Here is a 17,608-nt window from a genome sequence, read left to right as displayed (position 1 = left end):
TCTTTGTGATCCCATGGACTGCAGCATTCCAGGCTTCCCTGTCCTTCACCATCTCCCAGAGTTTGCTCAAATTCATGTCCACTGAGTCAGTGATGCCATCAGTCTTTCCTAGAATCAAGGTCTTTTCCAGTGAGTCGGCTCTTCGCATCAGGTGGCCAAAGTATACCTGAATACCTAATATTTGAGTAATGTATTCCAAACATACTTTATAAAAAACGTGTATCCATGATGAACATAAGTTAAAACCCTTGTTGCTGCTGGTAACTCAGATTGATTTTGGAAGCAGCCATTCTTGTAGGGCCCCAGGAGTCTGAACTGAGCAGGATACAGCAGTGAGGAGCACAGATGCTAGGGTCAGTGGACAAGGGACTAGTCCTGGCTTTTCTACATACTAGCAGCTATGAGACACTCAGCATGTCATTTAACTTCCCTGAGCTTCAGTTCCTTTTTGTGTGAAACAGAAATAATAAGATAATGTGTATGAGGTAGCTCCTGGCCCTAAAATTGTTAACTATAATTACTTACTATTAGAAAGGTTGCCTACATTGTTGAGTTCTTACAACACATTTAAAACTTCTCTCATAATGCTAAAGAGTAACTGGGAATAATGTCTTTACTAAAACATTATTTATCCCACTGTTGTATATGAACACTATTAGGCTAAAGTTTAATTGACAATCATCATGATTAAAAGAACCAAAAACACCTACGTTGTGAAGGCTTCGTTTTGCTTTGCACCAATGTAGTAGGAATAGAGGTTGAACATTCCAATCATAAAGGCCACAAACACCATGATGAATATGACCATGAACTTGAAGATATCTTTTACCGTTCTTCCAAGTGATATCTGCAGAGGTCCAAAGCTTTCATTTGCTGGTAAAATGTAGGCTATTCTGGAGAAACTTAAAACTACAGCAATTGCATAAAGACCTTCAGATATAATTTGAGGATCAGAGGGGTCCCACTTTATCCTGGCTAGGAGAAAGGAAAGACAAAAGTTATGGTGAGTTTATTTACATTTTTTACTTGGGGCTTTCCTGGTAGCTCAGATGGTAAAGAATCTGTCTGCATTGCAAGAGACCTGGGTTTGATCCCTGGATCAGGAAGATCTCCTGGAGAAGGAAACTTTTTACTTAACTTCTTTTCTGGGATAGAAATATAATTACATTAGCAATCCAGTTCCTAATGGAACTTCTTTAAGTGTCAGGTATATTTGAACTTTTGAATTTACAAAGAAAATTACCCCCTGGTTTGCTGGTAGTTTTCCATAATGGTATAGCATAATGGTTGAGAGTACAAACTATGGACTTGGCTTATGTAACCACTCCGATACTCTTGCCTAGAGAACTCCACGGACAGGAGAGTGGTGGGTTGTAGTCTGTAGGGTCGCTGAGAGTTGGACATGATTCAAGCGACTTACCACACATTTCTGCATGCATCTATCTATCTAAAATCAACTAGAAGAACTAATACAAATTATTTATCTTATTAATAGTTTTATTTTCCCATCTTTAAAAATGACATACTGTTTATACCCTATCATCTGTTGTGAGAATTTAGCAAGTCAACATACATTCAGTGTTTAGAAAGTGCTTGGCACTAGCTAAATAGTGGCATTTACTATTTAATCTTAAACTATAATAAAAGAAAATAAGGCCCTAGTAAATGATATCATTATTTAGTCTTAAACTATAATTATACCATAAAGTAATTTGGGGCCTGTGCAGTACTTGTGGTTATTTAAACTTACTAAGGTAATTTATATTGGCCATTCAAGTCTATTTTTATCATAGAATGTAGTAATTATTCATTTATGAATTTTTCTGACATTATTACATCAGAACATCAAAAATCTAATTAAGAAGCCATTATGAAGAAAAATGCAAAGCAGTGTGTAACAGAGAGGAAAAACATAATTATAAATTTGTATTTGCTTATTTGCTGAGAAGTAGAATTAGGAACAATAAAGTAATAAAAGCAGTTTATTTTTATATAGCACTTTGAATATAAGTTCAGTATAAAAATAGTTTGACTTGTAAAATTCCATATATTAAAAATTTTCTTATAAAATAATGGCTATATTCCCTGTGCTGTACAATATATCCTTGTATAAAAGCCCTACATGTGCTCTAAAAATTGTTAGGTATTAAAATACTAAAGAGAAAAAAAAATACTAAAGAGAAATAATAAAAAAGAAATCCCTATGTGATACAGCCAATAAAACTCATAGAGACGTCAACTGTATGTTAACTGACATCTTATCAGAGGAGGACTTGAAGTAAGTAGTCAAAGAGAATCTGTTTTTCCCACCCTAGGTTTCTACAAGGAGAGGTTTTCCCTAAGCAATAACTGAACCTACTTCTGTTCCTTTTTTAGTCACTTTCCTCCTGGGGAGGTAGAATGACTTCTCTGATTGCTAAACTAGGGTAGAAACTGAGCATACTGGACTCAGCTCTGCCCTCTTTATCTTGGGAATTTCCTTCTGATCTTCCACGGAGGACTCTCACATGATCAGATACCTGCTACCATACCCCTCTTTGGGTATGACTGCCCTGTCCATGGCTGCCTGGAAATTGGAGGATACATCTGCCTAAGCCTGGGGTTCAGTATTGCTGAGCCAGTTGACTAATAAACTCAGAATTATATCATCCACTCTAAACTTTGTCAGTATTAAAGGTGATGATTTGACCTAATGTTGGCACTTTGTTTTATTTCTCATCTAGTTCAAAGGCTTCCCTCATGGCTCAGCAGGTAGGTTATATCCCTGGGTCGGGAAGATCCACTGGAGGAGGAAATGGCAACCTACTCCAACATTCTTGCCTGAAAAATCCCATGACAGAGAGCCTGGTGGGCTACAGTCCAATGGGTCGCAAAGAGTTGGACACGACTGAGCGACTAAGCACAGCATAGCACTAGTTCAAAGTCTGGGTGAGAAAAAGGGGTGCTATTTATTGGGAGCCTTCAATGATTCACTTGCTTTCAAATAGTTTACATGCCTTAAACAGAAATGGTACTTAAATGTGTACTATTTTTAATAGACAAGAAGAAAAAAATAAATCCATGACATAATACAAGCATTCTCAATGAAGTTTGGTGGTTAGCCAATTAATCCCAGAGATAAGGGGAGATGATTCTTGTGATTGAGAGGTTTTCTGCCAGAAGAAATATCAGAAAAGAAGTAGAAAGCATAATAAAAGATAGAGATAATCTGAAGAAGCTGGAAACTGACCAATAATTTTATGAGAATTGAATAGTAACCAAACTGCTACTGATGTGTTCCTTTTTTTTTTCTTTCATCATTTTATTTATCTAAAAAAATTTAAATAAATTTTTATTAAAGTACAGTTGAATCACAATTCTGTGTTAGTTCCTGCTATATAGCAACAAGAATCAGTTATACATATACCCACTCTGTTTTAGATTCTCTTCCCATATAGGTCATTACAGAGTATTGAGTAGAGTTCCCTGTGCTATACAGTAGGTACTTATTAGTTATCTATTTTATATATAGTAGTGTGTATATTACTTTACGCTAGTAAAGTAATGCTCAAAATTCTCCAAGCCAGGCTTCGGCAATATGTGAACTGTGAACTTCCTGATGTTCAAGCTGGTTTTAGAAAAGGCAGAGGAACCAGAGATCAAATTGCCAACATCCGCTGGATCATAGAAAAAGCAAGAGAGTTCCAGAAAAACATCTATTTCTGCTGTATTGACTATGCCAAAGCCTTTGACTGTGTGGATCACAATAAACTGTGGAAAACTCTGAAAGAGATAGAAATACCAGACCACCTGTCTGCCTCTTGAGAAATTTGTATGCAGGTCAGGAAGCAACAGTTCGAACTGGACATGGAACAACAGACTGGTTCCAAATAGGAAAAGGAGTTCGTCAAGGCTGTATATTGTCACCCTGTTTATTTAACTTATATGCAGAGTACATCATGAGAAACGCTGGACTGGAAGAAACACAAGCTGGAATCAAGATTGCCGGGAGAAATATCAATAACCTCAGATATGCAGATGACACCACCCTTATGGCAGAAAGTGAAGAGGAGGAACTCAAAAGCCTCTTGATGAAAGTGAAAGTGGAGAGTGAAAAAGTTGGCTTAAAGCTCAACATTCAGAAAACAAAGATCATGGCATCTGGTCCCATCACTTCATGGGAAATAGATGGGGAAACAGTGGAAACAGTGTCAGACTTTATTTTTCTGGGCTCCAAAATCACTGCAGATAGTGACTGCAGCCATGAGATTAAAAGACGCTTACTCCTTGGAAGGGAACTTATGACCAACCTAGATAGCATATTCAAAAGCAGAGACATTACTTTGCCGACAAAGGTTCGTCTAGTCAAGGCTATGGTTTTTCCTGTGGTTATGTATGGATGTGAGAGTTGGACTGTGAAGAAGGCTGAGCGCCAAAGAATTGATGCTTTTGAACTGTGGTGTTGGAGAAGACTCTTGAGAGTGCCTTGGACTGCAAGGAGATCCAACCAGTCCATTCTGAAGGAGATCAGCCCTGGGATTTCTTTGGAAGCAATGATGCTAAAGCTGAAACTCCAGTACTTTGGCCACCTCATGCGAAGAGTTGACTCATTGGAAAAGACTCTGATGCTGGGAGGGATTGGGGGCAAGAGGAGAAGGGGACGACAGAGGATGAGATGGCTGGATGGCAGCACTGACTCGATGGACATGAGTCTGAGTGAACTCCGGGAGTTGGTGATGGACAGACAGGGAGGCCTGGCTTGCTGCGATTCATGGGGTTGTAAAGAGTCAGACACGACTGAGCGACTGATCTGATCTCATCTGATCTGAGTGTGTATATGTCAATTCCAATCTCTCTCTTGTGTTTATCCCTACCCTCCCTTCCCTCTTGGTAACCATAAGCTTGTTTTCTACATCTGTGAGTCTATTTCTGTTTTGTAAATAGGCTCATTTGTACCATTTTTTTAAAGATTCTGCATACAAATGATATAATAAATTCTGCATTTTATAAACATGTTGACTGGGTACTGTAAACTCACCCAAATTGTAGTATTTCACATTGTCTCCCAGTGTGACTTTTGTTAAATCTTTTAAAGTATCATTTGCATCAATGATGCTCTGGGCTTTGGAAGCATGCCAAAATGCCATGAATCTTGCAATGAATGATGCTGCAAAGATTGCCAGCATTCCAAAATCAAGCATATTCCACAACTCAAACAAGTACTCCTTGGGGCCTTGAGTCCAAATTTCTTTACATTCAGCCCATATCATGCCTGCATGGGAAAGAGGTTAAAATAGGGGTTAAAATCCAATTTCATTCCAGCCTTAGTTTTCAACAAAACAAATTTAAAAGGTCTCAGGCTGACATTCAAAACCCTTCAAAATATGACCTCATCTTACCCATTCAGCCATAATTATACTGTCCCTACAAATCCTATAGTCCAAAAATATCAGTGCATTATCATAAAGCAATTTGACAAAGTTCATTAAGGGCATTCAAGCAGCAAACATGATTTGATCCATTAATTCTGTACATAAGATGTTCATTATAGGATTCTTTATAATAAAAAAATATATATGTAAAAACAGCGATACTAACATCCTCAAAATAGAAGTAATCATGGGACTTTCACAAATAGACTATTATGTAGCCATTTCATATGATATTTTAATTACCATGGAATAGTGGCCACAAGAATGTGCCCCACAGGCCTCCAAATACAGAAATTCAACTGGCCATGGGCCAAAGCTGCAGCACTCTGAAGACTATAGACACTTTTGCCCTAAGGCCATGCTTCCCATGGGCTGCTCCTCACCAGTGACTGAGGGCACCCCTTCTTGAGAGTCATGGGACTCCTCCAATGGCTGACCTCAGCTCAAGGATCTCTTGACAGACTTGTCAAACTTTCTTTAGACAGAATGGATATCTAGGGTGCTTCTGTCCTACCTTCCTTCCCTCTCTCCTGCCCTGAACATCAACCTTGCATCACAGTCTTACAGCCCTTGAAGGTTTCTTCAGCTCCCTCCCATTTCTCTCACATAGAATTTCCCTTAATAAAATTGTTGCATGTTAATTTCTGTCTTTGCATATGCTTCTTGGAGGACCTAGACTAATACACAATGGGAAATGTTTATGTCATAAACATTCAAGCATGCCAAGTAAACATTTTATATATTCTATGATATTATGTTTAAACCAGCATAGTAAAAGACTAGAAGGAATTACAGGAGCATAGTAGTAGTAGTAGTAGTTTCTTCATGGCGGAATTATTAATAATGTTGCACATCCACTCTAAAACTTAGTGTATTACTTAGGAGCACAGGTTTTGGAATCAGACACCACGGCATCACTAATGCAATGAACATAAACTTGGGCAAACTCTGGGAGATGGTGAGGGACAGGGAGGCCTGGTGTGCTGCAGTCCATGGGGTCACAAAGAGTCAGACACTGCTGGGTGCCTGAACAATCACAGTCATCCATTTGTTAGCTGTGCAATCTTTGGCAACTTACTGAAACTTTCTAAAATTCAGCTTGCAAAATGGGGATGATAGTAGTTTGTACCTACTTCATAGGATGGTCATGAGACTTAAATAACATATGGAAAATGCATAGCACAGTGTCTGGCACTTGAAAACATAACTAATACTTATTGAGAATTTACTATTTCAGATTTTCTATGTCTGGTATATATTTTCTTTCTTTATTAAAAAGAAGTAACTTTACCCCTATTATCTTTAAGACATCCTAATCTCTGATGTCCTGTCTCCTCCTAGAGCCATCTGGAGAAACACAACCTAAACACCAACAATTCCTCAAAGTCTACTTCCATCAAGAAGTCTCCAGGGTCCCCTAGTTGAAATAAATCTTCCGCCCTTTCTGCGACTAATCACCTTCCCCAAATCCCCATATTTGTCATAAACTTTTATCACAGAACCTATGTGAATGATTGCGAAGCCCTGTAGGGGTTTTAAAAAGCCATGCTCTGTCCTTCCAACAGCTTGTGCGTGCACGCTAAGTCACTTCACTTGTATCTGACTCTTTTCGACCCCATCGACTGTAGCCTGCCAGGCTCCTCTGTCCAAGGGATTCTCCAGGTAAGAACACTGGAGTGGGTTGCCGTGCCCTTCTCCAGGGGATCGCCCCAACCCAGGGATCGAACCTGTGTCTCCCGTGTCTCCTGCATTGGCAGGCAGGTTCTTTACTACTAGCACCACCTGGGACTCGCCTTCCAACAGCTTAACTGTGCTTTTCTCAAAATCAGCATTCAATGTATCACACGACTTACTTATTTTGAAATTATTCCAAATTTAGAGAAGGCTGGGATTGGATTCATATATACTTTAGTGGATCAGACTTATTAATAACATAGGAAACACTGCGTGTGTCCACTCATGCACATGCACACACACACACAAGTATGAGCAAGAGTGAAAAAATCTGAGGGCCGTCTGTGTGTGGATGTGGTCCCTGGGTTCCCACCAGCTTCCTCACTATGAAACAAGGGTAGTTTGGAGTAGCTGAAAAACGGATTACTGGGGGTTTTCAATTCGTATAGTCTAGTTGCTTTCAAAGCTTTTCTCCTTCCCACTTCTCCTCCATCTTCTCTCTCTTTAAGGGGTACACTTCTTGGTAAAAATGATATCTTCCCAAAGCTTAAAAGATAAAACAGATACAGCAAACCATTCTGTTTGAAGGAAGAATTTCCATATTATGTTTTCTGAGGACCCCCAGGCGTTGCCAAGCATAGTTCAAAATCCTCCATCTAGTCCAGTTTCTCCACAAGCGGAGAACTTCCACAGGGTGGAGCCTCTGCTTGAATATGTCCTGAATTACTCCTACTGAAGGCTGCTCATCTGGACATTGTTGACTTTGCAGGAAGTATCCCTTCACTGTGAACTTGTCAGTACTAATTCTGCCCTCAAAAGAATGAATCTGCTCCCTCCACCTTTACATTTCTTAAAATAAAATTTTTTAAAAAGCAAAAACACCTGTGCCCTCATTAAATTTATTCTTCTAGAGCAGAGGTGGGTTTCCCATTTCCCATTTAAATGAAATTTGAATTCTAGGATGCCTTATTTGCCCAGGATCCTCCATTTTTCCTTCTCTATTTTGCCTTCTTTTTCTCTAAATGGGGCCCTCCAAAAAATTAAATTTCAGGCTTCACAATCCCTAGGTTCCACCCTACCTCCCACCCTACAGAGTAAGTTTCTCCAGTCCCAACAGGGGCTTTTCTGTGGAGAAGCCACTCACTTTTCTGACGGCTTTCCACTTGGAATGCTCCCTATTTTGCCAATTGCCTGCAGCTGTGGTCTAGACAGAGTGTGGCTCAGGGACTTAATTACAGCCCTTCCCTGCAGTCCTTCCCTCCTGTTGAAGAGTCAGTCCTGCATTGCATTTCCTTCCTCGGCGCTCACACTGGACATTAGGCTAAAACTGCTGCTTAAGACCTTTTCCTGTCAAGTGTCATCAAGCATGTCTCCCCCTCCCTGTGTTCCTGCTACCCTTCTCATTTCTCTTTGTTTTGAGCTCACCATTCTGTCTTGTCAAGATCTCTTGGAATGCAGAGTCCATCATTCAGCTTTTCAACTTTTCACTAAAATTAAATCAATTTGCTTTCTGTGATCAGTAATGTCAGTCTTTTCTTTCAAACCAGCTAGCATCAGACCTAAGTAACTTAGGCCACTTAATGATTATTTCCAGAAGGTACAACCACTTTCAAGAAAATTCAAGAAGAAAAATAAATATCAGTGTTAGAAACTGAACCAGGAGTCTAACACATGCTACAAAGTACCAGTTGTCCATTCTGAGTTGTTCATTGTTTTACCTGTAAATGAACACTGAGAACATCTCCACATCTCAAATATAAAGGTTATTGGGCCAGTTGTTCCAAGGAAAATGCTTTTGTTCATAAAATTAAAAGTTAACATTCTTGGTTTAGGTTTCCAGGTGAAAAAGGAAAAACTTCTAATGCTTATATTAAAATATTAGTATGAGAAGAGTAAATTATGTTTGATAAAGAATGAGATGAACATGGATGCACGTGTATGTATGGATGAGTCCTTTTACTGTTTACCTGAAATTATCACAACCTTGTTAACTGGCTATGCCCCAATACAAAACAGAAAGTTTAAAATAAGAACAAGAATAACATGAACATTCATTATATCTAATCCCCTTACATAAAATTAAATGCTTTCAAAGTTTAACCTTGAAAGAGTCATATCTTGATTAATATCTTTTCAGTAGGAAATATCACTTCCATATAAAACATATGAACTCTTAATGAAGAGTTTAATAATAATCATAGCCATCTGAAATTTATTAAACATTTCTAATGTGCCAAGTACTATATTATGTATGTTACACATACTAACACGCACAAAACATGACGGCATATAGGCATATTTAGCTTGAGATAAAGGCAATGTCCAAATGATCATTCTTATTTTAAATCAAATATTCAAAGTGAGATGTAATATATTTCTTAGAGCTTTATAGCATAAGACAAACCAATTAGAAAAGAAAAAGTGGACAATCAAACTCTTCTTTATCAAAGGTTTACCTTAGTGATGCAATTCACATGTTAAGACACTATATTTCTCCTTGGAACATAACCAGGAAATGAAGTGATTCAGAAGTTTTGAATAACTCTCAATGCTGTTGAATTACCTCATATGCATTTAAAATGCTCATAAGGTAATTTGTATAGTGCTTTATAACATTTCAATTGATTATCCGATCAGCCCCAGAATGAGGAAGCCTAGAAGATATCCCTTGCCACAGAAGTAACATAAAACTGACTACAGATGCTTCTCCAGATCACCAGGGGAGAACCAAGCTTACGGACTGCCAACAGTTTTGGATAAAGATTCCTTGAGCTCTCTTCTCACATCCTTCTCCACATATCTACCCTGCAGGACTTCCTGCATAGTCAGGACCTTATGGAGATAGCTGAAACTTTGTCCACAGCCTGGCTTCTCTCTGGGGTTGCATTTCCTATTACTTAATAGACGTCTTCACCTGAAAATCCCATGGGCACTTCAAAGTCAATCTCAAGCAAACTTCCTTACCAGCTTTTCATTCTCCTGGTCTCAATCCTTATCTTCCCTCTGTATTCTTCCTCTTAGAGACTTGCAGTCAGCACCTTAACCCAAGGCAGAATCCACAGCTCTCCCTGTCCACGTGCAATACATTACCAGGTTTTTTGAAGAGTATCTTTTACAAAGCTCACAAGTCCTTTCCTCACTCCCTTTCCACATTCCACACATTCCACACATGGATCACTTCAGTTGTCTCTCAGCCTTCCGAACCCCCTCCTCAAAGCCACCCTCTACCTCACAGCCAGATGTGTTTTATAAAAGGTGAGGAATCACAGCACTAATAGCTGAAAATCATCCTCTGACCGTGTCTCCTCCCCTCTCTCCCATCAATCACATCCATAAATGAGCCTGCGTTATAGCTGAGCCTAACACATGACTTGGCAAATGAGGAGCCAAGTGTGGACCTAGTTCCACATCTTTGCCTTCAGCTTTTTGATCCATGCCTTGTAGCGTCCTTCAGTTCAGTTCAGTCGCTCAGTCGTGTCTGACTCTTTGCGACCCCATGAACCGCAGGACGCCAGGCCTCCCTGTCCATCACCAACTCCCGGAATCCACCCAAACCCATGTCCATTGAGTCGGTGATGCCATCCAACCATCTCATCCTATGTTGTCCCCTTCTCCTCCTGCCCTCAATCTTTCCCAGCATCAGGGTCTTTTCAAATGAGTCAGCTCTCCCCACCAGGTGGCCAAAATACTGGAGTTTCAGCCTCAACATCAGTCCGTCCTTACCTCCCCATAAACAGTCAGTACGATTAACATGACCTTATCTTCAAAATCTCAGGTTGAATGTACTGTCTAGGGAGACCTTCTCTGCCCCTTCCACATCCCACCCACTCAGATTTAGGTGCCCAATCTGTATATGTTCATAACCCTCTAATAGCTCCTCAGTAATATTATTTGTTACATAGTTTTCTTTGTTGATTTACTTGTTGACCTGCCTGCCCCCCTCCAGCAGACTTAACTTCCTTGACTATAAGGACTACATTTTATTCACATTATTAACCTCAATAGGTAATAGCTACTGAGTCTATTCATTTATAAACATCCAATTGAAATATCTTTTATTTGCATTATATTTAATGTCAAGCAATATGGATGACTGATTCTAAAGACAGCCTAGTAATTGAGACTGCATTCTCTCTGTTTCACTTTCCTTCTGGGAGACCTAAAGCCATAATGTAGACATTATTATTATACGATAGAGTAGACCACTAAAGCACAAAGACAGTGGGTAATGTGATGGATGTAAAATGATCTGAACAGTTCTTAGTACATAACAAATGTTCAATAGATGTGAGTGGCTAGGACCTTCTGTTCCTATTAAATTGCAACATAAAATCATATGGTTATTTTTAAGCTTGAAGTCACAGCTGTCCCAAAATATGAATGGCAGTTTTTCATCACTGGAAAGGTTTGATTCATACTATCCTGTTCATTTTCTTCCTGGGTTTTTCTTGGAAATCTAAAAAGCATGTGGCATGTGAGAGAACTGTGGTACTGAAAATGAACCCTAGATAACTGCACTTTAAAAACACAAAATCATGTTGTGCAGAGCATTGTATTATGCTGCATACATTTATATAACTGACGTGTGAGAGAACAGGTGTCATTCAGTCCTATTGCTATGGCTGCAAAAATAAATGATGAGAGAAAGTCAGTCTTTACCTATTACCCAGGAAATAATGAGCATCTCCATCCATGAGAAGCAGGATGTTTTCATCCTGAACAGCTGTTTTGCATGATCTGTGCTGGTTTCATTAGGAAGGATTTTGGTGCCTTCGAATCTGTCAGCTGCATTCATGACTAGCAGTCCCAGAAAAATGGTGAAGGAGGCAGCGTGTGCCACAAACTTCATGAATGGTCCACGCATTATCTTTCCCATCTGCCACAAAACACACCAAAAGAAAGTCTTAGCTTTGTTGTGTGCATTTTGCAAAACACACATGTCTATACACAAGAACAAACATCTGTGCAGTCCAATGTTCTTCTAAGATAATTATGTACATTTATAACTGATAATAAAAAAATAATCCTTTATGCTAATATAAAATTTTGTCTCATTGCTCATCTATATATGCTGATATTTGGGATTGATAGTTAAATAAATTCACTTCTATAAAATAATATTTAAGTTCTTAAAGTATATGTGATACTGACAAAATATTTTATTAGTATAATAACAAAAGGCAGAGCAGAGTATCACAATTATTCATGAAAAACAAACTAATTTAGTGGGCATGAAGTTTTGAGGAAGCAGCAGTGAAAATATTAAACTGAATCTACTTTGCCATGTATACACCCTTCATTGACATTTGCCTTCTGGGCTTCCCAGGTGGCATTAGTGGTAAAGAACCTGGCTGCCAATGCAGGAGACACAGAAGACGTGGGTTCAACCTCTGGGTCAGGAAGATCCCCTGGAGAAAGAAATGGCAACCCGCTCCAGTATTCTTGCCTGGAGAATCCCATGCACAGAGGGACAGAGGAGCCTGGCAGGCTACGGCCAATAGGATCACAAAGAGTCAGACACAACTGAAGTGACTTAGCACTAGCACTGTCCACACATGTATTTCACTGATGTGGGTGCGAAGAACTGACTCATTAGAACAGACCCTGATGCTGGAAAAGATAGAAGGCGGGAGGAGAAGGGGACAACAGAGGATGAGATGGTTGGATGGCATCACCGACTAATGGACATGAGTTTGAGTAAACTCCAGGAGTTGGTGATGGACAGAGAGGCCTGGTGTGCTGCAGTTCTTAGGGTTGCAAAGAACCGGACATGACTGAGTGACTGAACTGAACTGCTGTGGGTGCAGGTCAAGCTTCAGGTGATATTGTATGTTGGAGATGCTATGTGGAGCAGAAGTCGGGAGTACCAAGAAAAGGACGCCCAGCCAAGGGCAGGACAGCAGGGCAGGTCCCGCCATGCACTGAACCAACGTCCTGGAATGACACTGCACTGAAAGTCCAACATTTTAGGTTCAGGTTCCAGTTTCATTCCCTAGTTAGCAATGAGTGAACTTCCTAAATTATGTGAAAATCAGAGTCTTCATATAAAATATGGAGACCATAAAGGTCCTGCACATCAATAGTGCAGGAATCATTCCCATCTGAGATGCACGCATCCTAGTCAGAGCAGAGGTGTGGTGTGTGCCCAAGATGTGTCTCAGGGGCTCTGTGCACCCCTGGAATGGTAAACAAAACTCAGCACACGCATGTAAGGATATTTTTTTGTAGGAGAGGGCTCATAGCTTTTAACAGCTTTTTAAATTAACTGATTATTACAGAAAAATATAGAAATAAAATAAAGAAATTAATAATAATACCACCACTTATCCAGTACTTTTATGTGCTAAGTACTGTTTTAAGTGCTTTACTCTATTAATTACATGTAACTGTTACAACAATACAAAGGGGTATATGCTGCTGAAATGCCCATTTTACAGATGAAGGAAAAGAGGAAGAAAGGTCCAGAAACTAGCTCCTTAAGTGGTAGAGCTGGAATTTGAACTCAGGTATACTTGGGGCTTCTCGGGTTGCTCAGCTGGTAAAGAATCTGCCTTCACTGCAGGAGACCCTGGTTCAATTCCTGCGTTAGAAAGTTCCCCTGGAGAAGGGATAGGCTACCCACTCCAGTATTCCTGCCTGGAGAATCCCCAGGGACGGAGGATCCTGTTGGGCTACAGTCCATGGGGTCGCAAAGAGTCAGATACTACTAAGCAACTAAGCACAGCATATTTGTTTTAAGAGTTAATGTTTATATTTGGTTTACAAAACAATTTCTTATTTTCTCATGGAAGTACATATACATGTAAATTTTTAGGGGAAAAAAAAGGTTCTAAGGTTTTTAACAAAGAAATGCTATAATGGAAGAAATCCAATCAATATTCTCTGCTCCTACAAACTTTATCAGTCTATATGGTTTTCAAAATCATAAAAGTTAGAGCTAGAATGATGAGTCACATAGCTTAGTCCTTTCTCTCTTAATTAGAATCATTTTTAAAAAAAATTTTATAGGAGTATAATTGCTTTACAATGTTGTGTTAGTTTCTGCTATACAACAAAGTGAATCAGGTATATGTATATACATTTTTCATTCTTCTTGAGCCTCCCTCTCGCACCATCCCACCCCTGTGATTCGTCACAGAGCACCAAGCTGAGCTCCTTGTGCCATCAAAAGCTTCCTACTGGCTATCTATTTCATCCATGGGAGGCCATACATGTCAGTGCTGCTCTCCCAGTCTCTGCCGCCCTCCCCTTCCTCTTCCATGTCCACATGTCCACTCACTACATCTGCGTCTCTGTTCCTGCTCTGTAAATAGGTTCATCAGTACCGTTTTTTCCAGATTCCATTTTTATGTGTTAATGTACGATATTTGTTTTCTCTCTCTCACTTAGGCCAGGCAGAACGTCATGCTGTGTATGTGTGTGTGCATGTGTGTGTGTGTGTATGTGTATGTTTATCTAGATCAATAGATCAATCTAGTTTTAAGTCAATGGATCCATACAATTAGATATATTGCAGAGCCAATTCAAAATTAATTTGTAAAAAGTTGCTATAAAAATCATGTCTGAAAAGCATACTTCCCTAAGTAAATATTCCTTAGCTTGAATCAGAGTATTTTTTTGTGTTTCTTTTTAAGACCCTGTTTAAATAGAACTCTCATATAAAGTTAAAACAAATGGGAGAGAAAATAGGACTTATTTCCTTTTGCCTACTGTCCTTATCGATGTTTTTCTTTAAATATGGACTGTTAAAAACTGAACATTAATGCAACTTTAATTTCTTTTCCATAGTGTACCACATATACAATTTAAATTTGGCATTGTTATATATACAATTTATCGTGACTTGGCTATTTAATCATGTATTATATAAAGTTTTTCCATGATCCAGTGGATGTCGGCAATTTGATCTCTGGTTCCTCTGCCTTTTCTAAAACCAGCTTGAACATCAGGAAGTTCACGGTTCGCATATTGCTGAAGCCTGGCTTGGAGAATTTTGAGCATTACTTTACTAGTGTGTGAGATGAGTGCAATTGTGCGGTAGTCTGAGCATTCTTTGGCATTGCCTTTCTTTGGGATTGGAATGAAAACTGACCTTTTCCAGTCCTGTGGCCACTGCTGAGTTTTCCAAATTTACTGGCATATTGAGTGTAGCACTTTCACAGCATCATCTTTTAGGATTTGGCATAGCTCAACTGGAATTCTATCACCTAGAAAAACATCTATTTCTGCTTTATTGACTATGCCAAAGCCTTTGACTGTGTGGATCACAATAAACTGTGGAAAATTCTTCAAGAGATGAGAATACCAGACCACCTGATCTGCTTCTTGAGAAATTTGTATGCAGGTCAGGAAGCAACAGTTAGAACTGGACATGGAACAACAGACTGGTTCCAAATAGGAAAAGGAGTATGTCAAGGCCGTATATTGTCACCTTGTTTATTTAACTTCTATGCAGAGTACATCATGAGAAACGCTGGACTGGAAGAAACACAAGCTGGAATCAAGATTGCCGGGAGAAATATCAATAACCTCAGATATGCAGATGACACCACCCTTATGGCAGAAAGTGAAGAGGAACTCAAAAGCCTCTTGATGAAAGTGAAAGTGGAGAGTGAAAAAGTTGGCTTAAAGCTCAACATTCAGAAAACGAAGATCATGGCATCTGGTCCCACCACTTCATGGGAAATAGATGGGGAAACAGTGGAAACAGTGTCAGACTTTATTTTTCTGGGCTCCAAAATCACTGCAGATGGTGACTGCAGCCATGAAATTAACAGATGCTTACTCCTTGGAAGGAAAGTTATGACCAACCTAGATAGCATATTCAAAAGCAGAGACATTACTTTGCCAACAAAGGTCCGTCTAGTCAAGGCTATGGTTTTTCCTGTAGTCATGTATGGATGTGAGAGTTGGACTGTGAAGAAGGCTGAGCACCGAAGAATTGATGCTTTTGAACTGTGGTGTTGAAGAAGACTCTTGAGAGTCCCTTGGACTGCAAGGAGATCCAACCAGTCCATTCTGAAGGAGATCAACCCTGGGATTTCTTTGGAAGGAATGATGCTAAAGCTGAAACCCCAGTACTTTGGCCACCTCATGCGCAGAGTTGACTCATTGGAAAAGACTGATGCTGGGAGGGATTGGGGGCAGGAGGAGAAGGGGACGACAGAGGATGAGATGGCTGGATGGCATCACTGACTCGATGGATGTGAGTCTGAGTAAACTCTGGGAGTTGGTGATGGACATGGAGGCCTGGTGTGCTGCAATTCATGGGGTCACAAAGAGTCGGACACAACTGAGCAACTGATCTGATCTGATCTATATAAAGTTTAATCAAATAAAGCTCATACACATGATTAAACTTTATATAATACATGATTAAATAGCCAAGTCACAGCAAATTATAAATATAACAATGTAACTTAAATTGCATATATGGTACACTATGGAAAAGAAATTAAAGTTGCATTAATGTTCAGTTTTTAACAGTCCATATTTAAAGAAAAACATGGCTAAGGACAATAGGAAAAAGGAAATCAGTCCTATTTTCTCTCCCATTTGTTTTAACTTTATATGAGAGTTCTATGGATCTTGTGTATGAGCTTTATTTAGGAGAAGGAAATGGCAACCCACTCCAGTGTTCTTCCCTGGAGAATCCCAGGGACCAGGGGGTCTGGTGGGCTGCCGTCTATGGGGTCGCACAGAGTTGGACACGACTGAAGCAACTTAGCAGCAGCAGCAGCATGAGCTTTATTTAATCATTTACTTCAAGGTTCAATATCTTTCTGGTGAAAAAAAATCTATTGTTATAAATATTAAATGATCGTTTTTAAAGTTCTCAATTTATTTGACTGTTGTGGAAAACTGGGATTGGGGCATTGACTATTAGTAGTGAAATCTATGAAAAACTTATTTACTCCCTGCCTTGTTCAGGGGAGAATCAGAGGCAGCCTTCAAAACACAAAATAACAAAAACTCAAGAAAGCACAAACTAAAACAGGAGGAGAAGAGAAAAGGCTAGGGACATAAAACAGAGTGAGAAGAGAGCCACCCACGTTAGAGTGGACCTCAAGTCTGAGAGGCCTGGAGCTTGCATTCAGCTGTCTGAACACATCTCAAGCCAGTATTCAGCCATCCAGGGCGATGAGCTGCACCTCCCTCCTGAGCAGGCTCACTCTCGCTCTTCACGGGGTTCCTGGCCCTCTGCAATAGACCCCTTCATTCTTTCCAGAGGGCAAACAGGAGAATCAAACCAAGCATTTTTGTTGCTCATTAAAGGTTGTAGTTTAAAGAAAAAATAAAACAAGAAAACACATAAAAAGTTGGCTTATAGGAAACTATAGTGATGTGTGTGGATATTCATATTTTCCATTTATTATCACAAATCATTGAGAGCTGAGTTTCCCTATAGAGATGCTGGGAGATTTGGTGGACTTTAGGAACCGAAGTTACTCCTTTGAGTTTACTATGAGTTACTCATAGTAAAATTTGTCATCTATATATTCTGTGATGTAAACAAATTTCTA

The 17,608-nt window shown here is 39.5% G+C and overlaps 1 protein-coding gene across 1 annotated transcript in view; it reads right to left on the bottom strand.

The window, feature by feature from the left end:
* The window catches only part of TRPC6 (transient receptor potential cation channel subfamily C member 6), a 160,526-nt gene that overhangs the window by 18,044 nt on the left and 124,874 nt on the right, over positions 1-17,608 (bottom strand). Inside the window, exons 5-7 of the mRNA XM_070803331.1 lie at positions 11,745-11,961; positions 5,018-5,251; positions 711-975 (exon numbers count right to left, since the gene is read on the bottom strand). Coding sequence (XP_070659432.1) covers positions 711-975; positions 5,018-5,251; positions 11,745-11,961 — 716 coding nt within the window. The remainder of the gene's footprint in view (positions 1-710; positions 976-5,017; positions 5,252-11,744; positions 11,962-17,608) is intronic.

The sequence above is a fragment of the Bos indicus genome, chromosome 15, assembly GCF_029378745.1.
Source record: "Bos indicus isolate NIAB-ARS_2022 breed Sahiwal x Tharparkar chromosome 15, NIAB-ARS_B.indTharparkar_mat_pri_1.0, whole genome shotgun sequence".
Taxonomy (NCBI): domain Eukaryota; kingdom Metazoa; phylum Chordata; class Mammalia; order Artiodactyla; family Bovidae; genus Bos; species Bos indicus.
The sequence above is the reverse complement of the archived record's forward strand: the minus strand, read 5'-3'. Positions and strand labels throughout refer to the sequence as shown.